The 26,052-nt window shown below is 44.4% G+C and overlaps 1 protein-coding gene across 6 annotated transcripts in view; it reads right to left on the bottom strand.

Annotated features, from left to right (window-relative positions):
• The window catches only part of AMOT (angiomotin), a 61,324-nt gene that overhangs the window by 32,780 nt on the left and 2,492 nt on the right, over positions 1 to 26,052 (bottom strand). For 2 of the 6 annotated variants that reach the window (XM_031594457.2, XM_090150113.1), the window contains exons 2-3: positions 4,930 to 5,091; positions 2,631 to 3,549 (exon numbers count right to left, since the gene is read on the bottom strand). In XM_031594457.2, coding sequence (XP_031450317.1) covers positions 2,631 to 3,502 — 872 coding nt within the window. In that variant the 5' untranslated portion in view covers positions 3,503 to 3,549; positions 4,930 to 5,091. Of the gene's footprint in view, positions 1 to 2,630; positions 3,550 to 4,929; positions 5,120 to 17,940; positions 18,647 to 23,360; positions 24,278 to 26,052 lie in introns of those variants that run through there. The other 4 variants (XM_090150111.1, XM_090150114.1, XM_031594456.2 and 1 more) reach the window with 4 other exon arrangements.

The raw sequence follows: 26,052 nt of genomic DNA on the forward strand, positions 1-26,052 counted from the left end.
TTGATGCTGCTCAGGGGAACGTGGGACACAGAAGGGATTTACTAATTATGAGACAAACTCTTAAAAAGTTTCTGTGCAGTCAGCGGGATTAATCCCAGCAGCACTCAGTCACTTGGGCAGGGGATGGCGCTGGAACTGGAGGCAGCAAGACGCCTCTGTGTACAAGGCTGAATCCAAGCAGCCCCTTTGCCCCAGTTGTGCCATAGGGGACACGACCACAGCACGCCGAGGCCAGGGCTCCTCTTAGACCTCAATGTTCGTGGCATCACTGGTGCTGAGGTACAATGGAGAGATTAAGGAGAGAATGGGATTCTGGAGCTTTGCATGCAGCCAGTCCTCTTCTGAACTTTACAATTTCCAAATAGCAGCACAGATGCCCCTGGCATGCCCAGTATTTACATTAAACCAACATTGCTACGAACACATATGTGTTCCCAAACTTACGCCGCCCAGGAGCAGGTGAGGCAAACTGTTTGCAGACTGGTTTAAACTTACCACACAGCCTATTCCTTTCCCAGAGCGGGGAGGGCGAAGCATGAGAATGTTGTGAATTCCCCAATGTTTATCTTGCTCAACGGGTTTTATTTAACCACATCGTTAGGTCACCCTCAAATTCCCCTGAACAATGAGGGGAAAACCCGCAGAAAAGGGTGTGGCTTCACCAGCAGAAAGAAGGGGCTTTGTTTCCTTGACGTGCAGTTCAAAAAATGCACACGTTTACCAATCCCAATTAATCTTGATAAACAGAGCTGCAGCCCAGGAAAGCTGCTGTGGCTGAAAATACTTTATCAGAGTCTTCTTCGCAGAGAGGCTGCGAAGACGCACTGCCAGGTGCCAGGCAAACACACTCCTCACAATCATGTGCCTTTAAAACGCTCGTGCCACTGCCCAGCTGCACCTTTGGTAGCAGAGAAGGTTTCTTGTCTAAATGGCTGTTTCTCTTAATATGGGAGAGAACTCACTCCTTTCCTTCACTACGCTGCTCTGTAATTTATGGATTAGTCTTGCAATTGTTCTACTGCTTCAGCATTTGCTTGCAAAGGAAACCTCTTCTCTGTACAGCTATTTAGGTTAAAAAGTAACCTCATTAGATTCCCAGTGCTTTGAAGACAAATTTCAGTTGCTTCCCCTACTGGAAACCTCGCCAGCTGAACCTTTCTCCTCCTCCCCCCTCTTTTTTCCAAGCAGCCAGGATCCATCCAATACAGACAAAAATCACCCTGTCTAGAGGAGCTGACTGCTGGCATGTTTTCAAATACCTCTCCCTTGCACAGCAAGCAGGCAATGTCTCAGACTCACTATATTTAATATTAGGAGCATTTCTGATGCAGCACAAGCATTAAGGATCTGTTTCCTTCCCCTGCGTGCAGATTTGAGGCCTTTGAATTTTCAAAAAGATTTGCAATGAGCTTCGACAATCATTACCACCCCCCCAAACCCTTTACTTCCCCTCTTCCTGGCCTCTTTATTATTTATTTAGCCAGATCAAAGGGCCTTTTCATCAGGCTTGTATGCTGCTGAAGTCATTTCAGATCACAAACAATGGTGGACAAACTCTGAAAATAGCTCCCCATAGGACTAAGAAGGTTCTGAGCAGATTCAAATTCTCCAAAGCTCAGACACTGTTCCCAAATACAGACTGGTTTCTTCCTCCCACTCCCCTCAAAACACAACACAGTATGTGCAAACACAAATGCAGAGAGACCTCACCATTTTCTTCTGTAGCAATGCCCTCCCGTTGCTCCTTTGTATTACTCTTTTAGATCCAAAGCCAGGCCAAAATCATAATACCAAAGTTCCCTCTCCCCAGCCTTGGACAGAGATGAGACAGTAAGGAAGCAGGTAAAGGAGAGCCATATTTTCAATCCATCTGAATAAAACTTCATCTTCACCCATGTGGCCATCAGCACGTGGCTCAAACCAAATCTACTTTCTAATCTAGAGGGAACCAGAACAGGCTGGGATTTCAAATTGTGCAAGGAAAATTAACAAAAGCCAAACAAGCAAGTCTGGAATGAGGAACAAAGCATACACCACTTTCTACTCCTACGTGCTGGTCCACTGAAAAATCTGGAAAACTCTAAGGGAAGCTCTGGCCATTTTTATTCCCCACATCGTTATTGATTTCACTCACTTTCTCCTTTCCTATGTGGCATTTAGGTGCAGCTTGAACCTAAAAAAAAATATATTTTCCCTTGGCAGATGTAATTAAAGCACAGCTTAAGTACCGCAATAAGTAACTGCAAGTTTCTAGAATGAATCACACCACAACCTTTTTTTCCCCTTTCTTTAAAGCAAGCCTTCTGCAAGGCTCTGGAGCTGCATTAAACTTTCCCTTGCCATAAAAATCAAGCTGTTCTGTTGTTTTTTGTTTGGTTTGTTTTTTTTTTTTTTTTTTTTTTTTGGTTGTGCACTTTTTTCCTTTCTAAAAGGCGTCAGGTCTCTCTAGCTAAGCCAGTGAAAGAGCTCACAGTTCTTCCAGACACTGTCTGCAGCTGAACACAATACATAGTCTCATATAAAAGAGATGAAATCTTTGCTGAAAGACAGTCTACCTCAGGAGTGAAAACAGTGGACTGAGTTTTATGCTTCCTTTTCTTATCTGCCTGCCATTTTAAGATCTTGCTTACCTGACTGACCCATACTCAGGGGGATGTTGATACCTCATCATAGGCCCATCGGATCTTCCCTGCTGGCTCACGCGATGATCACTATAGAAATGCCCCGAGTCCTGAGGTTTGCAGTTCATAGATGGGGTGGACACATTTTTGTAAGGATACTCCGGAGGAGGACCTCTCTGCTCCATCCCTTTCATGCTGGGCTGGGAAGGAGGCTGCACAGAGTTCTTGTAGAACTCATTGGAGCCAGAATTTTTATAAGGGTCGCTCGACTGCTGAGGAGAAAGTGGAGAGAGAGGGGAGAGTGGTGCGCTCGTGACAGGCGCGTGCGCCTTCACACCACTGGTGGCCAAGGACAGCTGCATCAGCCTCTCACTCAGGGAACGGACGTGTCCTTGCTTGAGGTCCTTAAGTCCTTCATCCTGGTGGACCTTCCCTGGGCTCACCCGCTGAACTGTGGGCCGCCCTTCAGTCCTCATTTTTTGGTTGGTCACCCCCGTTACATAAAACGCTGCCCCGACACTAGCATGCGGCTGGCCCCTGAAATACTGTGACTGCACTTTGGCTTCCTCATAGGTCGGGAGATCCTCGCTGTTCTGGAGTCGCGGGGAGAGCTGCTTCTCCATGATGCTGTTGTCCACCTGTATTTCCTGGCCCTGGGGCTCCTGACGGGCAGCATGAGTCACGAGCTGGTGGTCCTGGGAGTTCAGCCCTTCGTTCTGAGATGCTGGACTCCCAGTGCTGTTGAAAGGGGGGGCATTTCCTGTGGCTTGCTGGTGTAAGGCAAGAAGGTTACGGTTGTCATTTGGGTTTCCGTATCTGAGCTGCTCCTGCAGCAGGCGTTGTAAAACTGTCGTAGCTGCTTGTTCTTCTGAATTCCTCATCTCAAACTGTGGTGCCTTTTGGGTGGAATGTAAAAGCTGCCCTTGACCTAAGGAAAGGAGACACGGTTATTAGCGCCTGAGTAGATCAAGCAGAAGACATTTAAGAGCAATAGCTTAAAATACAGAATAAGAAGGCAGGTTAGATTACCAAAGGTTCCCATAACAATGAGGGTCATTAAGGCCCTTAGACCTTAGAAAGACTTGCATGCTAGGGGGCAGAGACTCGAAGGTGATGAAAGGTGACTTGCAAGTTTATAGGAATATCAATCGACTGCAAGCTGCAGGGGTACAGGCTGAATACCTCAGACAGCAAGGCTGCTTTCAGGAGAAAGGAGACCCATAATTCACAGGATGATGGTAAAAATGCCTGACCCTTGTTTGTTTTGCACTTATAGCTATCAACAGTGAAATAAGTTCCCCATGTTTGCAGGCAGGCAAAGATAAAAGGGTGAAATCAGCAAATTGTGAGCTTTAAGGAAGGGAAAAAAAAAAAGTTCAGTTGAGATTGTATATGGTTCACAGGAAGTAGATGCATCTCTTAGTTTAGATCAGTTAAAGCAAGTAATGAATACCTGGATAGCCAGCAGAATTTTAGAGTTAATATATACGCAGAGTGAGATCAGTACCTAGTCTCCCTACTGCAGAAAACAGTACATAATGGGGCAAGTGAGGACTCTCTAACTTCCTGCTATACAAAGGCAACCAAATCCTCACACATCTTAATATCATCAGCTACATACATGCAAATGCAAGAGGAAAATAGTTGTCTGATCTAAAGCACAGAAAAAGATCTACAAGTGACAGGAAAAAACACCGTGAACCAATGAGAGAAATTCAAAGAGCACACTCAATGAACAGATTCAAGGCAGTAACCAACAGCAGTTAGCCCTCACTCAGTCTCCCAGTAGAGTCAGGAGTTTGTCAAGGAAACTCATACCCATTGGCCTTGCATAAGCTGAAATATCCAAAATGAGTAACATCTCTGTGGCATTTAACTAGAAGCAGAGCTACTTCTGAGCTAGAACAGTTCAGAACAGAGCATACTTTACAAACACACATTGGTATTCTGGCACTACCTTCTGACACCTTTTTTTCTGTACAACATTGTCTCTTAGGAAGAGGCAATTTGCTCACGCTAGCTCATTCTCTGGCAGACCCAGGGATGAGCTGCAGGAGTCAGGAGACCTGGAGGTTTGCTTCGTTCCAGGTCTCCACAACCAGCCAGTTTCCCCTCTCAGGACTGCCTACCACACAAGTCTTCCCCTGGAATACAAGGCCTCGATGGATCAGGCGGACAGAACCCTTCTGCAAATATTAATGAAGAGAAAGGTAAAATCCACCTCAGCCCTCATCTAACTACAAATTTGGGCCCTACTGAACGGCCAAAAATGTGATTCTTCTGAAATCCTGTTTGAAGCGGCACATACCTACGTCCTTCACTTTGACTTCCTTGGGAAGGAGGAGCGGTTCTGGCACATGGGGGGACACAGCCTTCCTCCCGCACGTCCAAAATTTCCACTCAGAGATGGCTTCAGTCTCCTCTTCAGTGGGACAGATCACTTGATACTCTCCTCGCTTCCAAAATAATTCTGAGGAAAGCATTGAAAACATCATTTTAATCGGCAGACGAGACCCTAGAAATAACAAACCTTGGCCCATATTTAATATTTTTCTTTGTAGTTTCTTGTTTTCTCCCAGAGCCCCGTAATTCTGATCCCTTTAGGATGAATGAACCCCCATGTCCCTAACAATCTACTCCAGCTGCTGCTTTAATCATGACAATTTCTGCTCCAAGATTAAATGTTGCCAAGTAATGCTCTGTTCCATCTGTGCCTCCAAGTGAAACAGTGATTAAAACCCTCTAATTCTTTAACTCCATTGTTTTATTTTTTTGCTAAGAATGAAAGCTGCAGCACAGATGACAGTACTCTGTGCTTACAGCTCCTTTTTCTGTGGCACTGTATATGGCAAATTAGAGCAGAAATCCTTTGATGAAAGGTGCTATGCTTACGTGCTTCATAAACTTACTACAAATTATGCTTCAGAAATGACTGAGAACGATCAGTATATAAGCATTAGCTTTATTTTACAGACTGGGAAAGTGAGAGAAAGAAAAAGACACTGCCAAAGTCTATGCCAGAAATACACTGCAGATCCCAGCTCTAATTCCCCAAACATTCTTTCATTACGTTACTTTTCCCTTTCTGAACATAAAGAGCTAAAGAAACTTTAACCATTGAGGGGAGAATCAGAAAAATGTGCATCTAGGTACGTTATTCAAGATGTAGTTAAATCTACTACTAAAGGTGTCCTAAGCAAAAAGACAAAGAAGCAAAAGAAGAGGAACTTGCTGTGCACACTGTGTTTGTATTGTAGGGGTAAGCAGTTAAAACCAGCAAAATTAAAAATATTCACTGGGATGTATACTTTGACTTAATTTCCTGGAACGCTGTGAAAAATAAAATGAGCAGACGTAGCAGAGGAATGCAGACGTGGATACTTCTGCCACCATCTCGTTACAGCACACAACACGCCCAACAAAAATTATCTCACATCTGCAAGTTAAATACTTGAGGTGTCAACAGCAATTTCAAGGCACATGAACAATATCTAACCAGGGAACAAGGCTGTGTTGTGTGGTGTGGTACTTCAAGATGGTGGCTGAAAAAAACTTCTGATGTCAAATTCTTAACTGGTGACTGAGCTCGAGAGGGATATATTGAAAACAGCTGCCAGCAAATATGCAGCAAAGAACCTTAAACCAGGCATTAAGATAGCATATAACTAGAGCAGTTTCTTGCCTCCTTTCCCAGTTTTGCACAACAAAAGTGAAGGATTCCTTTCTCCCCCAAACTGGTAGCACTGACTCTTCTTTTTCTCTCCCTTTTTTTTAAAAGAAAAAGAAAACAAACAAAAAAAAACCAAAGTTGCCCTAAGCAACCTATTTTATTAGAGCATAAAAAGGCTTTTATTATGCAATATGATGCTGCCTTTCCACCCAAAGATTTCTTTTGTCTCTACTGGAAAAATGTAAGGGAGGGGGTGTTTATTTTCTTAATACAAAGATATAACCCAGCTTGAGATTTTGCCTCTCTGCCTCAAAGATTTTCTCCACAGACAGATGCAATCTGTGCACGCTTAACTCATGTAAACACTGAAGGAAGCAGTGCTGTATCTAACCATCTCACACACACCGTTCTACCTCACAGCCACATGAACTCATTCTGCTGATCAGAAGATGGATGGGCAGAGTTCACACTGCAAGGATCTGCTGGGGATGAATACTACCAATTTCAATGCAGATGCAAAAATCAGCTCAGAAATCCAGAGAAAGAGGTGGATGGGGATGCAATATGAAGGTCCTCTGGCCAACAAACCAGTTTCTTTTATGACATGCACCACGCTGTCTTTCCAACCAAAGATTCTCTTTGTCTTAACTGTAAGACTGTTAGCATGAAGCCTAGCTTTTTTCCAATTCTACCCTCTTATTTTTAATTAACAAAGAAAATCTTGTGCAATTAACTTGGGTGGCAGCATTCTTGGAATCTGCTTTCTGGTCAAGTTGGAAACTCATGGCACAAAGCAGTTAGCAGGGCTTTTTTATGTAACGAAACAGAAAAATGAACAGTACCATTGGTTCTGAAGCCCATGTGCTATTTATTTGACACCAAATTCAATCTGTGTTAGGCTCTTCCTGCAATTTCAATACTAGTGTGCCAAGCACTGAAATTAGTGAGGTGCACTGGAAAAGTTCTTAGGATAGAGTTGGAAGAAAATTGATAGGTTCTGTAAATATTCTAAGCAGACATCTTTTTGGGTTTAGCCTAAATCTATAAAGATGGACAGGGTTGAATAGTTAACTACACTCGGTTCATTTCAGTCTACCAAATCTCTGCAAAACTACTGGCTTATGCACTGCATGATACATTCTTCATAACCACAAAGCCTAGCAAAACTTTGCTTTCCAAGTGGGACATTCAGTTTTCAAACAATTCTACTCTAAGGAGCCACCATGGTGTAAAGTTCCCAGGCTGAAAAGATTTGGCAGTTTGCTCCTGTGCATCATACCTCACGGATGATAATCCTACCATTTTACCTCAATCCCTACTCCTGAAATTACCCCAGTCTGTTTTTATCTGCATGTTCCCTAGCCCAGAACTGGTTGAACTAACACAAGATGCAGCCATGCTGAGGCTGAGAATGATCACAAAGGGGAGCTTAACAGGTGCTATTTAACAAAGAAAATGCCAGTTTTTGCAGGGCATTGTGTATAAGTGTAGTAACAAAAACTTCTGTGTGAAACATCATGCAGTTGTGCACAGGAACCGTGCCAGACCATCATAAGGAAGAGAAATTAATGAAGATTTTAAAAAGATAATGCTGCCAGGCTGTAAGGAACCAAAGCAGCACATTTCTGTACAGCATGCAAATATTTTTCAGTATTATAAAAATAAACAAGCTTAGACAAGTGAGGTACTCACCGCTGCTTGATGAGTGGCTATAATGCTATAGCACAATTAACCTGCGTGGAGCAATAATAACCTCACAAGCGAAGAGAAGCATCTCTCTAGCTTGTGAAACAAGGAGGAATGCAAGAGTCCCTGTGAGGGCAGCCTGTATATACTTGCCCGGAGTGACTGCTTAGCCAAGAAGCTAATTAGCTTACGCATCAGGTGGGATAGAAACAGGTTCATCACCTCAAAAGCTATACAGTACAGTTAAGCACTTTCAGTTTTACTGCCAAACTCTGTGTCAGTCATATACAGACAGAACAATCCAGTGACAGTCAGATTTCAAACTCAAGCACTCATCAAACGTAGCTTCTTCAGACAGAAAGTTTCTAAGGGGCCCGAAGGTTTTGCTAAGTAATTCTGTGTTTCACAAAACACATACATGTAATACTAAGCCTGGCTGCCAACAGGTGATGGGATGCTTATCAGTCAGATGAAGTCTTAAGTTGTTTTTTTAGGTACAGAGTTATCTCCAAACATACCTGCGTGCTGTAATAGAGAAAGGGAACACAAGCCAGAGATAGCATGGAAAGAACAGCCTGTGAAGTCCTCGAGCAATAGCAGAGAGCAGCTCAAACGCTAAGCTACCCATTGTTTAACAGGAATATGCCCTCACTACACGGCCTACGCGAAACTCAGCACACAGATTGCTTGATTCCGCAAAATTCACAACGCCTGTAAGACCATTGGAAACACGGCTCTTCTGCACACACACTCCCTTTGAATGGTTAGGAGCACAGGTCTCATAAGGGTGGGGTCCAAAAATTAGACCAGACTATCACTGCATGCTCTCCATTTCATGGCAGCCTTACCCAAGGAGGAGGAAGGGAGAGCACACACACTGAGATAGTCTCTAAGAATAAATGTTCCCAAGGCCAATATCCAAACACATGGGGCAGCACACAATGAAGGCCACAGCTCCGACAGTGCCTCAGTACCTGCTCCAAGCCAAAAGCAGCTTTTAGGCTCCAGCCATAAGTACTTCCACGGCTTTCACTCAAGCATCCCATCCCTGCTTGCCTGGATCTGCTGACTGTGTCTCAGGTGATCTTGGAGGGTGGCACCAAGCAGGTGCATGGAGCAGAGCCAGCATTACTCATCTTCATACCAGAGGGACAGAGTCACTGGGCAAACAAGAAAAACTTCCTTCTTTTAACTAAAAACAAGAACAATGTCACCCGGAGGGGTGCAAATAGTACACATACCCTTTAAATTAGCTCATCCAGCAATGACAGCGAGAGCCACCAGAACACCCATGCACTGGTCCCAGCTCGAAGGACCCTGAGCCCACCTTGGCCCTGCCTTGCCAGAGCCACCACCCATCCCCTCCAGTGCTTGTGGGACCGGGCCTTGGCCACAGAACAGCGCAAGGAAGCCTGGAAGGCTTTAAAGAAAAGCAGCAAGTCATTTGGACTTGGAAAGAAGTCAGAATACCAACACAACAAAGCCCCTCTAAATAAGAGCACCATGGAAAAACTCAAAAGGCCTTAGAATTACTTCTCTCTCACTGGAAAGTATCAATTTCTTCACAAAGAGGTACATATAATCTTAACTGACATAATTTAGGCTTGGGGGAAAGGAAAGGAAAGGAAAGGAAAGGAAAGGAAAGGAAAGGAAAGGAAAGGAAAGGAAAGGAAAGGAAAGGAAAGGAAAGGAAAGGAGGACATACAGAAGCTGGTATAAATAGAAATGCTTCATGACTTGAGGCATTTTGATAAGAACATTATGGAACTTCAGGATGCTCAATAAAACTTGGAAAGTGAAACTCAGAGAGACGCTTACTCTGAATACACTGCTCTAACAGAAAAACCAGTCTAGGTACATTCATCCAGCTGTCTGTACTGGGAATATTTCTAAAGTGAATACACCATACCATTCCCTTATTTAAACTGCTATGCAGCACTACCAGGCATATTGACACATCAGTGCAGATGGCCCTTCAGCAGTACGTACTGCCATTTCTGCATACTTCATGAAACACCAGCTCCAAAAGAGGCAGCAGGAGCTCTGCTGCTAGATTCATAAAGGCCAAGATCTCACCTTTTAGATGTCATCTCGATAAAACCATCGAGCTTACACCGCTTTAGTCACACCAGGTCTTGTTTCAGAGGTCTGCCTCTCAGCGCACACTGAACAACATTCATCTGCTTCAGACTTCACAGATTTCCAGTAATTATCCTTGTCGAATTTAGGATTTGTCATAAACCCAAGCCACAATTTTAATTCAGCATAGAACTTTGTTTTGTCTTTGTAAAATGCTCTGCTTCTTTCTGCTGCCAGCACTAAGGCAGTGCCCTGCTTCTGTCGTCAGCAGCCCCTGTCCCACAGCTATCCCAAGAATGCCCCACACCGTTTTCATTGCATTGTGTGGTTTCTCTATTCCTTCACTGATTTAGTCCAGGCCTCTCCTCAGGGCTCGCAGATAATGGAAACCATGTGAGAGTAAAATGTAATCTTCAAACATGCAAACCAGTTTCATGTGCATTATCAGAAGTGAGCAAAATGTTGACAGTGCATCATTTGTCCCTACCGATAGGATCAGGCTGCGTTAATTGCTGCCGAGATTAAAAAAAAAAAAAAGATTACAATCGGCATCTGCATCAAAAATGAAGGCAAAAATTGAACCCAAAAGCTTAAGCCCTGAAAACAGGAGGAAAACACTCCTGGAACAGCTGTAGCCCTTTGGTGCTACTTTAAGGCTGTTTTTCCTCAGATGCCAGTCGTGACATCTGAAAATTTGTGCCACGAGTTGATACCAATAAAACTTGCAGGCAGAGAAGGGTGTAGGGAAGAAACCAGCATGGCCTAACACTAGCATGGAATTTGCTGGCTTTTTCAAGCACTACAATTTAAACTATGTTAAGCCCTTTTTTAAAAGGAGGAACTCTTTTCATCTTGCAAAGCAGTTCTAGAGAATTCAGTGGGAATAGTCACAGAGCAAGAAAAGCAATCATTTTTCCAAGGGCTGCCTATTTTTCTTTTCTTACTAAAGGAAAACAGTGAAATCCCGGCCCACATCTCAGCTGCTGCTCACCTGACTGAGCTGGCAATGCTGCTTTGGGATGCTACGGGAAGAGAGCAAGCCCTGCTGCAATGCTGGGATGAGCCAGGATTGTGGAGCAAGCCCATTCTGTGACCTGAGCGGATAAAAGACGGACTGCCTTTTTTTTGTCGCTGTTAAAGCAAAACCCAACTGAATATCTAGACCATCACATTTTTAGAAAGCAAAGGTGTTATAAAAATGGTTTGGGTGTTGTTCTTTTATCATAACCACTTGGGTTTTTCTATGCGCACCTTGTAAAAATCTTTAATTACTTGTAGGATGATTAATTAAGCCTCACCACCACACTGGGAGGCAGATATTATGAAGCTCATCTTAGCACAGTGTGATTGGCTCAGCCCCGGCCCACATGGATGGTTTTGCTGCTACAGCTGTGTCACTCAGGAATTGGTTTTTTTCTATGTAACTATTCCAGCAACCACTCTAAAGCAGAAGCAGCTATGATGGGAAATAATGGTGTTGAGGTATATTGCTCAGCAAAACATCCTTGCTAATATAAACTTCATCACTACTAGGATTTTTCATAATGACTGAAGCAGCAAATGTTTTAAGTTCAGATTCTGCCTAAATGTTAAGGATGTGGACACCCTAGAACCTGTGCAAGCAGAAGGCAGGGAACTCAGAATATTATCTACAGCTGAAGAAGATGCACTTGCAAAGTATTCCTGGCGGCTGCAGAAATAGGGAGTTAGAGCTATGCAATATTCCCCTAGGAAAGGCACATACACGTTCCAGTTGCAGTGGGGCAGCATTAGGAGCTCATAGCACACCATGGATGCCAAGATTGTTATTTATTTATTTTTTTAAAGCACGATCCAAGTACTCCACTCCCAATCCTAACCCAACATTGGGAAAAGGCTGGTATTTTCATGCATCTTTGGAGTGCTGTTCCTCCTGCTCTTCAAGGTTCCCTTGACTTATCCAAAGGTGGACAGGACTATGCAACTGCTCGCAGTCTCTTAAATCTTTATTATTCTGTAGTAAAAAAGAGTTTCAAAGTCATTTTTACCTAATACAAATTGTACACAGCAACAAGAAGCATTCACTTGTGACTATTTCAGTGAACTACAGATGACCAATTCCTTGGGCACTGCTATAGGCTATCTGACGTTGCTTTCATGTCCTGTGTCTCCAAAAATATGGAAGATGTTTCAGTTTTGGTTCTTTAAAAATAAAAAATAAAAAAAAATTAGCAAACCAGGGGAAGCTTTCCCACTCTGTTCTCCCCAGCCCACAGCAGAAGGCCAGCCCTAGTATGAAGCAGCACCGTTTGCTCCAGCTGGCCACAGATCTGCCCAGATGAACAGATGAAGAGAATCCACCAAACCCTGAAGTGAAAGGAGCCACTGAAATGTGCAATTACTTACCCTGAAAGTCACAAAGAACAATCCTAAAAGGTTAACTAATCTACTTAAAAATAGGCTGTATAGAGACATAAAGCATTTTAAAACAAATGAGAATTGCTGCAATGCAACTCTAACATAGAGAGGATGCTAGAAGATCTAATTAATCAAAAGCTCAAATTGCCTTATTTCATAGGCATTCATATAAGAGAACTGCTCAGCAATATCTTAGTCTACAATCAGACGTTAGGGGCATTATGCTGATACAAATGCCAGCCAGTTTTATTAGATCAGTGAGCCCCATTTCCATCTGCTAACCAATAGTGATGAACGTGATACACTTCAAAAGTAGTTTTCAAGGAAAATGACCAAAGACCTGCAAAACCTCCCAAAGAGATTTTCAAATACATGTTTTGAAGGTTATTTTATGCTTCGACAACCAACCTCAACAAGTCACTCTACAAGACAACACAAGAGTGAAAAAAGCAATAGGTATGATAAGCATTATCCATTTATTCCACAGGACCAAGGATGCAGGTGGTGTGTCAGAACAACACGGGAAGATTCAGTTCTTCGAAGGAGGAGAGCCCTCGGTTTTTCAGCACCAGCAGTAGAGGAGCTGCTCACAACCAATCGCAACAACCGCTACCAATGACAACCACAACCTGTGATCCTGAGGTGTTGCACAAACCTTCAACATAGGTTCTTCTTCTGCTTAAGCTATGTGCTCACATTGCCGTGACTCACTACAGGATATTGAAGCCCTGAGAATTCTGCTTCCATGGGTCTTTTCATTTTGTTCTTTGTTCTGTGCTTTGTGCAGAACCTTTTCTTTTCATTTACCTATTCCTATTTGCTCACCAATTCATCACTGATGAACCCATCTCTCACTTAAATCAGGTGCCTGGTTTGCCCTGAATGGCCATTTACATACAGATTCACACAGGCAAGTTTCAAATATATCATTACTTAAAAATTAAATTTGAGTATCTAGGTAAATGCAAATTACAGCACTCCTGAAAAACTCCTTTCACCTACAGGCATAGTAAGCAAGACAAATACTATGCTGCATACTCGAAAATGACTTGCTCCTAGGGCCTCCTTCACACTATTATTCTCCAAAGTTGCTGAGATGTTTTTCTTGAAAATTACATTTCAAAACTACTCAGGAGAGCCAAGCAACATGCAAGATTTGGGTATCTGCTGACTCGAGAGTTGTCCTCCCCAACAGTGCAACATTTTCATGTGGATACAACTTCAGCATCAGATCTCCCCAAAGCACAAACCAAATGCTTACACAGAAGCAGGAGATACGACCACGACACAGAGGCTGCGGTGTGACTTCCTGCGGCCAGCGCTGCGTTCCAGAGCTGGTTGGGAACGTGCTCCCTCCTGTCTAACAGGTTAACAACTGTGAAACTCCTGCAGCCAGTCTGGGCTCACAGGGCAGCTGTGCGCCTGCTTGTTCAGAAAGACCATGACTTAGAGCCCATGGCACAAAGATGACATATATGGGTACACATGGAGAGAAGATCATACATATGAGGAAGGCAGAAGTCTGATCGAAAAAGCAACTACACGTTGGAAAGCAAGAGAAGCAAAGAATCCCAGCAAGCAGAAAACAAGCTCACAGAAACTGCTTGTGGCCCAGATTCAGCACAATGGACTAAATCATTCTGACAAATCCTCTACTGCTTCCTGTAACTTTACAGCCCCGGCAATGGGCAATTTGGAACACTTCTCTGAAAAACCAAGAGATCCAAGTTCTCCCTTGTTTTTCAGGGGAAAGAAGAGGAGAAAGGGAGCCTTCAGCCTCTTTGCCAGTCATCAAGAATGGCTGTTCTCACACTATTCTAAACTTCTGGTCTCCATGGAGGGGGGATACCTAGCAGCAAACATTGGCAAGTAAGGACATTCCACTCCCACTATATTGTCCACAATAGCAAGGAAAGAAATCTGTAATGCTGTTAGGAAGCTTCCGTTAGGAAACCTTTCAGAAAGTTTCTTCACCAGTGTCTGAAAATACCCTGAAATATGGGAATGTGCAACAAAAGTTGGATGGGGGAAAACAGGCATCTTACTTTATTCTGAAAGCATTTACACTTCACCCCAATGTGGGAATGTCTAATAATCCAAGAATCTTTTGCCAAGAACGAGGTCAGAGTTTTCTAATTCAGAACAGAGCTTAATACACACCCTGTTCTACCCTGCACACAGAATCTCATAATTTACAGGTGTTTGGAGCCAGGCTTTAGTTAGTTTAATACAAAACCTTAACACGTAAGAACTTTCTTACATTGGGCTTTGTCTTTCCATTGGGTTACAGTTCTGCAGCTCTTTAAGAGCTGTTAGTATGAATGAAGCAAGAACTGCAATCCGGAGCTGCGCCCCAGGAAGGTATGAACAGACAGACCTATTCACAGCTAGAAGTATTTTACATCAACATACACTTGGACTGTTGATAATTTTGGAATTAAAGACTTATTTCTGTATATACATTGATATGGTAACAACCAAAACCTATGCCAGATTTTGCTCTATGTTAATAAAAGAAAGCCTTTAATGAGCCGAAATTTTACTTCATTATAGTGACAGTGAGTCTGAACCAGGGGCCAAGGCATCATGTGCTGGATGCTGTACAGAGTCAAATAGTTGCATGGTTTTTGTTGTTGTTGTTGGAAAAACACACAAAAAAAAACATTACCAAAACAAAACAACTCACATTAAACTCAACTGGAAGTTTAAAAAAAAAAAAAAGATAAAAGAGGGAGAAAGGTTTATGTTTGGAGAACATAGGGACTGCAGATTCTCAATTTCATTGTCATGGCTCAGAAAACACAGCAGTAAGGCAATGCAACCTCACTTGTAAATAAACCAAAAGAGCAGTCGGACTGCTGGTGCACAGGAGAAAGAGAACAAGAGGATATTAAGTTATCTACACTTCTGAGATTCTTGCAGTACTTTTACAAAGTGAATGGCTTATGCTAATCAGGACGCATCTGAAATATATCATTCAAGTCTTCTTGTACAAATATAGCTCTTATTTATCCAGAAAGATCCCCACCAGCTGGCAATGTTTGCATACAATGTTAAACCCAACTTCAAGAGCTCATGCATTATGAGTCATTTCACATTTAAAAACATTAGTTCTCTTAACTGTTACTGAAGATGGAGTATCCCGAGAGAAGAATTTTTGTGGAATTCAACAATGCACTATGTTTCCGTCCTACTTCCTCCAGCACAAAGAAGTTGCACGCTTTTGTCAGTTCTTTTTTCCCCTACCAGGGCCTTGCCTACAGAATATCTTTGGAGAAAGAACAAAAGGATTTGCACCAATCCCTTCTATACGAATCAAATATTTATGCTATACCCTCTTCAAGCACTTTCATCTAGTAACCTGTGGAATGTGATCTCCTGACCTTAACACTCAAGCACATCTAAATCAGCTGCCCTTTGAGCTGCATTACAGACTGGAGGGAATTTTTATACATTCGTATCACAGGCGTATGAAAACCTTGTGGTGCATCTGCAGCATTCTGCAGTGCAAAGCAGGCCACACATTAGTCCAGAGTTACTCAAATATGCTTTGCAAAAGAGCAATACTCTGATTCCTTAAGTTTATGGCACAATTCGATCTTGTGCATCACCACAAGCAGGTAGAATAATGACCACGGTATCAGTACATTAACCAGCCACCACAACTCAAATATGCTTCATGCAAACAATACCAGAATGATGAAGTCTTGGCACCGCCAAAGGAATCCACAGCCCCACATCCCACTGGATGGCCCCTGCTGCCTGCTCATAGCTCAGTAACAGTGAGTTCAGGGAGACCAGGCTCCTCCTTCTCTCCTCACAAGAATCCTTTCCTTTGCTCAAGGACAGCAAAAAAAACACATTCTGCATTGTGTTTGAGGTTCCCATTAATGTTTTCAGGATAGAGGTTCTGCTGCAACTAAGAGTCTTGGAAAAAAAGAGGGAGATCGAGCACTGTGGATGAACCCCCAACCCTGACTTCTACCACAGGACTAGTTTTTCCAGGGCTAGCCGTGAACCAACCCACTGCTAGAAGCAGCAGTCAATGAGAGAGCCCTGGTCCAAATGTGACCCAAAGATTTAAAATGGCCATGGGCTCAGCAGTAAGGCTCATTTTTTTCTATCAGTCCTGAACAACCATGTGGTGTTGCCATCACTTGTGCAGCTGCAGCATAAGCTTGAGAAAATAGTCCTTGTGATCCCATCTATAGTTTGGTAGAGAGACCTGGTCACCAGAAGAAGTCACAGTGGCAGAAAACAGTGAGACAGCAGCCAAAACCTGTGTCCTGTCCTCTGATGGAGCTGGGTTGGACACCTGCCCCAGGCAAGCTCTTACACCTCAGCTCTGAGGGTCTGTCAGCTTCTGCCCTCCCTCACAGGGAGAACAGCACACCTTTTCTACTCTCTTTTCCCACCTAAGTTCCTAAGGAACAGGAAAAAAAAAAAAAAAAAAAGGAACAGGGAGCAGAGCAGACCGATATTTAGCATTTCCTGTATCATCAACAGGAACAACCCACGCAGTGGGGAAGAGCATGATGTCAAGGCTAGTTTCACTATATAAACAGCCAGATCCTCCCGCTGGGGGATGCTGCGTGCTTCCACGGGGAACAATACAATCCTCCCTGCAAAGGAGGAGTCCAACTATGAGCCACGTGAATTCCACAGGTTCTTCCCTTGCACAAAAACCCGGCAGCAATGGAACTCTGGCCTAGGGGAAACGGGGACAGAGACAGAGCTGAGGGAGAAAGAAGGATCAGAAACTCACAGCGGTATTTCCACTTGTAAAACAGCACACATCCAGCACTTGGCCCCTAGAGAAAGGAGTATGCTCCAAAACATGTTTCCCTGCACAGACTGGGCCTCCTTCCAGTTATTATGTGCACATGTCCCTGCTGCGCTTTCAGCCTTACTTGAAAAACACAAAAAACAAAGAAAATATCTTCACGTTCACTCTGTACAGTGCCAAGCTCGTTACCAGCCATGTCCAATAGGCTGATAAGATGTGGATACACCTTAATTACAGGCTCAGTACTTCCACACCTTGTGGCACAAGGAATAAGGCACTTATAGGAAAACAAACTCCAGCATGGAATGAGAAATCCCAACTGATGGCAGCAGCCCTACTTGCACGTATGTATATATCAAAGTACATGATTCTCTGCAGAGCAGCGCGAGCAACGACAGCCTGGACACGTGGATTACAACAAGCACAACAGTGACTGCTTTCTGAAAAGAAAGCCACAAGAAATGTGGCTGACACAGACCCACTTCAGTGCCTTCCAAAAAATTTTGCTTCTCCGATTACACACAAGCACACAACTATTAATTTTAGTTAATATTTAGTGACAGTGGTGAAATGGTATTTTTTGTGTCCGTTTGCAAGATGAAGAGCAGTCTTTGCAGAAGAGAAACGATTGCCAAAAGCCCACAGAGCTGGCCTGTCTCTCAGCTCTGGCTGCGTCCCTGTGCCATGAGCGCGTCTCTTACCTACTGATCTGCTGAAGACAAAAGGATTTTCTTCCTTTCAGAAACTGGACACTTGGAGCTCGCCGGGGTGGCCACACAAAGCTGCCCTGCTGCCAAAGGTATTCTTTTCCTCGGGTTTTTGTTGTTGTTTGGTTTTTTACCCTGGAGAGTAAAGGGCAGAGCAGTGGATTCAGCAGGGGCAAAGGGTGGAATTCGAGACCCAACGGGTGAGCTGCAGGGCTCTCTCCAAATGATGTTGGCTTCAAGGCACTTTTGCTTGCAAATCCTTCTTCATCCTCAGTGTCAATAAAACCGGAGAGGGAAACAAACTATTTTAGCGGCACAAACGTACCGGGCTCCGCAGGGGCTGGGACGCGATGGGAGGCGGATCCGCGGCTCGACTTTTCTTTTTATTGGAAACGAACGCGCTCACGGACGGGCGACCGAGACGGAGGGCAGCGCTCCGACGCCGCCAGCCGGGCCGTGCGCGCAGCCCTCGGCGCCTCGACAACGGCGGAACGAGCGAGCAGAACAGCCCCGCGTCCCGGGCTGCGCTGTCAGCGGGGAGCGGGGGCCCGCAGCATCGCGGCCGGGGCAGACAGCCGGGCTCCCGCCGCTCCGCGCCTCGTCCCCGCGGTTACCTGAGCCGGCCGAGCGCGGCGAGGCAGGGCGGGGCAGGGCAGGGGCGTCCCGCGGTGCTCGCACGCAGCTCCGCTCCGCGCCTCTCCCGCCTCTCTGTGCGCGGAGCGCCCCGCGGGCGGCACTCCGGCAGGGCGGGCAGGAAGCGCGGCCCGCCCCGCCCCGCCCACGGCCCGCCCCAGCGCTCTGCTGCTCGGACGCTGGAGATAGTGGAAAGTGCGGCCAGCATACGTGGCCAACCGCCTAGAGGCGGGATATTAAAGGAGTTCCCCCTATATCGCATTCCGCCTAAAACGAAAACATCCATCGCGCGTTGTTTCGAGGCTCGCTCCGAGCGTCCGCAGCCCCCTACCAGCCCGACACGGCCAAACCTGAGGGCGGCTGTGAGCCCTCTCCGTTTTCCTCCGTAGGAGTAAAAAAATCACCACGCAGAGGTGATTTTCACTGAAGGCTTCAGCTCCTGGAGGATTTTAGCTCAGAACACAGCGTGGCTCTTCACACACACGAGCCAGCCTCTCTTGTGCCCCCCTCCTCCCGAAGGGGTAAAAGGACCCCAGGTGGCTGCGAGGATCAGCATCTCAGCTGCATCAGGGAGATGGAGGACTTCGTGCCAAAGGGCAGCGCTGCTCTCATGACACCAACTCCTGCTGCTGAGTGCCAAAGCCCCGGTTTTGAAACGGGGTGAGCACCTTTACCATCTCTGAGACTGATGCTGTAACGTGGGCAAATCCCCAGCCTTAAACAAGAGCCAGATAACAAACTGGGCCTTCAACACAGACGTGTTTGTGTACAAACCATGGTACCCTGCCTTCCTCACCACGCACCGCTGCCTTCCCCGACCTGTGCACGCAGCGCAGCCGGACCCTCCTGCTGAGGTCACTGCCAGCTGCGGGCACAGGAGGACAGGCACAGTGTGGTAGCTCCCAGCCCACATTCTTCTGAAGCCACATGGCTTTAGAAAGTAGCCAAAGGGGGATGGAGAAGCAGCTGCAGCACACTCGCAGCAGGTCAGGTATGTTAAGACCTGACTGCAATACGGAGCCCATTAAGCAGCGCCTGCTCAGTAAGGCTTGGCCTAGCGATCCATTTCCAAAGGACTCAGCGTGCCAAAAGCATCCACATGTCAAATCTCTGTGCTGTGAAACTTGGCCTATTGACTTGAATTCATCCAGGCTCTTCGTGTGAGAAGAGATAACCTGGTCCAGCCATCGACCCTTCAGCTGTGCAAAGGAAATGACTCCTTTCCAACATTCACAACTCTTACTGTTTAAAAGAAGAATCTGGAAAAAAAAGTTCAGGAAGTCAAACTTCAGAAATCCCAAATGCAGCCATACATAAACATTGATTCTTTTCCCCTGTAATTGATTTCCATGCACTGGAACACTTTGGCAGAATAAATACAGAAACATATGTAAACAACTCATTAACATCACATGACCTTAGAGTTTGCAAAAAAGAAAAAGAAAAAAAAAAGAAGACAGAACAAGTTAATGAAGCACATATTTGCTAGATGCTGTGGGGTGGATTTGTAAGGGAATTACACAGCTACAGTCAATTAAGGAGTTATAAACTATGCTTCAATCACACATCCTGCCTTCCTCCCACACGCAGCAAGAAAATAGAGTGGGGAGTAAAGAGAGAAGGTAGAGTCATTGGGAGATGAAAATATTGCTTCATTCAGACACTGAAGAGCAGCTAGCCTTGCCCGAGGCACGCTAACCTCAAGTCATTCGCTGCTGTTTATTCTACAGGGCACTAGCTGCTCGTGCTTAGCCCACACACTTGGAGATAACAGCTTTATCGGAGCTGGAAAAGAACAAAGATGCACGAAATGCAGATTCTCTCCCTAACAATCCTGTCCTCCTGCAGCTCCCTCTGCCAGGATCCCGGCACACACAGGCTGGAGGAACGGCTGCCACTGGAGGAAGCCAGCAGTTTCCACACACACATCACGCCACAATGCGGGAATTCAGGAAACAACACAAGAAAGGGGTTCCTAATAACTGTTCCAGAGCACTGGGGCCAATTTATGCAATCACGCAGAGGTCACAGTCAATGTGTTAAAAAGCACAAAAGAGAAGTGTCACAACAGCAGCTATTTCAAAGTAGGAAAATCAATCTCAAGCTTACAAAGCGCTTGGATGACCTGGAATTGCTCCACCTACAATTTTTTAAGAGGTTGTCCTTCACATTCTTTAGAATTCCTCCATCTTAAAGTTCCTCCCTCCAGGAATCTCTGCCGCTCTGTGTCCTTTGTCCACAGCAGCTGGAGCTCAGGAAGCTGCTCACATTATCCCTCGCCTACAGGCAGGAATCCCCACCCGATCCCGCATCCATTCAGCACGGCGAGAGGGGTGCAAATTAATTTCTGTTCATCCCTGGTCCTGTGCCAATTTCACAGAGCTTTTCTTCTGGTATGTAAAAAATAAACCCTTAACAACGCTGAGAAGTGCCAGGGAGCTGCTGGACCAGACAAGGCATTCCCTCCACAACCAAGGCTGGGAATTCTGTGTCCAATCTGCAAATTCACTGTTGAGTGAAATAATAGCCCTACATTAAATTCATGTTCGCATTAGGTGCAAAGCCAGTTCTCATTCACTGTCAGGGGGCAACGACAGATAAGCATTCATACACCACCACCAGAATCGACCATTGTAAGACAACGTTTATGGAAATGCTAGAAAAACTCTACTTTTCAAAACACAAGAACAGGAAGAGTTAGTAAGTGCTCCTCTGCCCATCTCTCTAAGCTCTTAGTTACAGAATCACAGAACACTCGAGGCAGGAAGGCACCTCTGGAGATTACCCATCCCAACCCCCTACTCAAGAAGGATCCCCTGGCACACAGCTCAGGGTTGTGTCCGAGTGACTTTTAAGGAACTCCAGGGAAGAAGAATTCCTCTAACTCGTGAAACTTGGCCTCTTTTCATGGACCGTTTTGGAAGCAGGTGTGTAACTGGAAGAATGCTGAACAACAGCTAGCTACATCAGAAACAAATGAAATGTTTCAGCTTTGCTCTACCTGCATTCACAGTCCAGTCCTCTACACTGTATCAGCTTGACAAAATAAGGGCTTCAATACCAGTCTGGGGCAAAGAGATTTCCTTACATGATCCTTATTCTCCTGCTGTAGGGCCTGGACGCCTTTAATGTCTATCACGTGGTAAGATCCTTGATGCATGAAAGCTGACCATCTCCCTTGTCTCTTAAGGCTTTTCTTTGTTATGATTTTCTAGAGATCTCTCCTTAAATTCTGATGAAATTAATTAAGAGATTCCCTAAACTTCCAAAGGATTTGGATCCGAGTGGCATGCATGAATCGGGCAAAGAGGCCCGAACTTCTACATGGTCTTTGTTTGCTCTCGATGACTAAAGAATGTATGTAATCACATGAGAGAGAGATGTACAGCAGATCCTGCACAAAACCATTTAATAATGCTGATATGGCCAAAACGATTATGAGGGGAAAAAACATGCCTCATTTAATACCAAAAATCCTAACCACTTTCACATCTCCAGGACTAGTAAAGGTGCCAATACATTGATAACCCCACAGAAACAAGGGAGGCAGGCAGCATCCCTTTTTGATTTCAAGTTTTGCAACTCATTTTTGATATTACTGTCAGAATCAGACTGAGACATGGAAGAGGCCCAACTAAAAGTAAGCTTTGGCTGGGACAAATCTCTCATTGCCTTGGGAGATGCTAAAATCGGTCCGAGTGATACGATGAGCATTGCACAGATGCTAGAGCTCTGCTGCCTGCAGAAACAGGGCCACCTTCTTCCACTAGGCAGAAGCTGTGCTGAATAGTAAACAGATTACTTTGAACATGAAATAAAGAGAAGGAATAAAAGGAGAGAGAATGCTATGTATAAAAGAGGGCAAATGCATTGGAGCAAACCATAAAATTCTGTTAAATAATTGCTTCAAAAAGTGGCAATTACAGTTTTTCTGTGTATAATGTTCTTCTGAAAGCAGTCTTCCTCCTTTAGTGAGCTACAGAAAGATTCATAATTAGAGGCGGCAGCAAGATATCAAGTAACAGTTCATTAGCATTTTATGTTAAAAAAAACTAAAAATAGAATTACAGAACAAAATCTGATTTGATTTTACACTATTTCAGAAGCTTCTTCCAGGATTCTGGAAGAGCACCAGCACTCTCTGCTGGTCATCTTTGTTCAATAGTTATCTAGAGGAGAAATGAGGCAAGAAAATGCATTGTTTTTTAATGTGAAATGCCACTTTTGCTGTAAGAGGATGATTAATTAGATCCCTACCAACTGAGCAAACAGCAACTAAGAGCTAGTTATGTTTCTGGAAACAATACAGTCATTACTAAGAAGCGTATTTACTACAGTCAATCATCGTTTGCTGGAATAAATTTCACTGTTGCAAATAAACATCTGATGTTTAATGCTTTGCTTTGCAGAAAGCACTTCTGCTGAGCTGCAGCACAAAGACAAGTTGGTGTGAGAAGTTCCTATGATGCCAGATCCCTTCCTTGGCTCCTTCCTGACTTTCCATCAATTTTACAGCTATGCCAAGAAAAACAGTTCTTTTTAAAGAAGACCTAGTGCAGCACCGGCATCTCTCCCTGAAGCTACCGTGCTTCAATCCAAGCAAACCTGCTCTGAGCCCATCCTTGTTACACTCCTCCCCAAGAAGACTTCACTCCCTCTCCCCACAGGCACCCACTCGTTGCCTGCACCCCATGGGCTACCTCACTGCATCCATGCCAGAGACTGCATGGGGCAAACACGTCAATAGCAAAAAAAATAACAATAAAAGCAAATTCAAGTACCTAAGTGACAGCTGTCCCAGTTTCCAAACTATGTACAGATCAGGCATCAGCAAGAAGGGTTAAGACTGGCAAATTGAATCCATGTGCAGCTCATGAAAGTGTGGGAAACAAAAGAGACAATGTGAGTTAAGGACAGAGTATTCATTAGCAAAGGGCTCAAGTTTCTTGGCTTTTGCTGCCCTGCTTCCCGATGGCTATTTTTTTCAAGGTAGCTTTTTGTTCTTCAGTTTTGTGGAAAGACATTATACTCGAACTAATGAACTAAGGCTCAGTACATGTGGAACTGCTTACAATAATTTGTCTTTTTAATTCCTGGGGACATGAAAGCAATGTCAGAGATAGTTTTCTGCTGGGCTACAGTGGGCTTTGGGTCAGAGCTTTATATGACATAGCTGATCCAAAGACCCCACACTCATCTACAAATACTCATTTACACTATGGTATTAAATAGGGAAATCTGATCTGCAGAGAGAGGTCTCAGTCACTCAGAGCAGAGCCTGGAGCACCAGCCTATCCACAGCCAAGTGAATGATGGAGGAGCACAAGGGGCATCGGCGAGTACCCATGTTAGGTCTGCACCCATCCACCACTTGGGAGACACTCAGAGCAAGCACGCCAACCTTCTAGTGCCAGGGCTTCAGGAGCAGCTCCATCTTGCATAGGACATAAATACCATGTTAGGATCTCTTATTGAGGTCCCTATAGGTCAGATAAGTATTGAAAATTGAGCCTCAAAGTCCATCCTTTGGTTCCCCAACAAAGTTCAATTCAAGCAATCCTTACCGGGGAGTTGATTTGCTGGCGGAGTTCTGGAAAAAGCAGTTGAAATAGTATACTGGAAATTGAAACTAAGGTTCTATTTCACTGTTTAAGGCAACAGATATCTATCTACCAAGTTCAGCAAGATGTGCTGCATTTTCCTTTTGACTATTTTAGTTTTTGAAGTAAAAAGTAAGGTAAAGGGTTCCCAAATTAGAGCAACTGCTGAGAGCCCTAAAATGAACAAACAAGGTGGGAAAGTAGGTAAGTTTTAACACAATCGTAAGTCAAAGTCAGAAATAATTGTTCTAATGCATTCTGTTCCTGACAAATCTCAGCTTCAGAAGTGCTTCACATGCACTGAGAGTCCTAAGGAACTTTGAAAGCGTTTAGGGATCACTTGGCAGAGCAGAGCCAGCAGCAGCAGCCAAATGCCAAGCAGAGCATTCTAAAACACTGTGTGAGGAACAGATTCCTGCCTAAGGCATCAGAGCAAGTTTCCCATCGTGCAAAACAGCTAAAGGTTTCAGACCTCAAGTTTTCTACTTGTTAAGGAAGTTAATATTTTGAATATGACAGGACTCAGCAGGAGACCATTGATCTACATTAAATGAGAAGATGCTAAAAGCCTCAAGAACTTGAGTAACTGTAGGAAATTAACATGCTTTTTTTTTATTTATTATATTAACCATACAGCCAGACTACTCTTAAACATTCTCTTTCCACATTCATATCCACACCTTTACCTTTGTACCATTTGAATTCTGCATTCAGCTCTGTCCCTTGATCATTAATGCAGACTCCTAAGCTTCAGACTTCAAAGAAATGCACGCGTAAGAGTCACAGGCACAGGACTGGAACAGCGTCAAAGCCGCCCTGTGCAGGAACCTCCATCTTCTGTTTGACTTCACTGTACAAATACTTCGTTCTATCAAGACTGGGAAATTCAACGATTTAAGTAGGGCTTCCCACAGATTAAGTTAATAAGGGAATCCAACAGTGCCTCATCTCCTTCCGCCTTCCAAACACTGGTAAATGAAAGGAAATAGGAATGTCTCCTGGGGTAAGAGAAAGACGTGAGCTCTCTACAAATGTGCAAGGGAAGAAACCAAAGGCTTCTTTGTGTGTATTCGTACTTTTCCAGGAATCCTCTCCCCTCGCCTCTCCCATAAGTGGCACCAAGTTTTTCTAAGAATGTTATCACATGCAAAGGCAAAGCCTTGTCCGTGAAGCACTGCAATTGGCACCCAGGACTGTGCTGGTTTAGTTTTCTTCCTGAGTCCTTCTAGACCTGCTCTTCCAAGGTTTTCAATCGGCCATCTGCCCCATACACTGTTTCTAATGTTACACTGTTCCTTCCTTTGACCCTTCCCCCTTTCTCCTGCTCTCATCCTCCCTCTCTGCAACTCCCAGTGCTCGCATGCCCCACTGCCTTACTGCTGTGGGTGCCCTCTTGCCACATGCAGCCCATGTTCAGTATCACCAGTACTTCCTAGAGCTCCAGCCATCCCTTACTATTCTGAGCTCCATGCATATAAAACAATTACAGTTTAACACAAAACATTTGGGTTTGACAAACAAAGAAATTACAGCACAGATAGATCAAAATCAAACCTCTCCTAAGCCCTAACGGACTCAGTTAATGTAACTTGCAGTCAGCACCCCTTTGAGTTTGAAAATTACACCAACATCTCTTGGCTGAGACTAAACCTCTGCAAGAGATAATCCAAAAGGAGTCTGGCTGTTTTAACTTTCTTTGTAGCTGCTTGTGTATTCCCACCTTTCAAGGAAATTACCCAACACCAAACTAACACAGGTGTGATTTCTCCAGTAGTAAGAAAGCTGACATAGCTCTTCAGATTTTGCCATTTTCACCTACAAGATAGTCTGCTTGCTCTCTGAATTAAGTTATATGTTACAACAGTGTAGTGTG

The sequence above is a fragment of the Phasianus colchicus genome, chromosome 14, assembly GCF_987193195.1.
Source record: "Phasianus colchicus chromosome 14, bPhaCol1.hap1.1, whole genome shotgun sequence".
NCBI lineage: Eukaryota > Metazoa > Chordata > Aves > Galliformes > Phasianidae > Phasianus > Phasianus colchicus.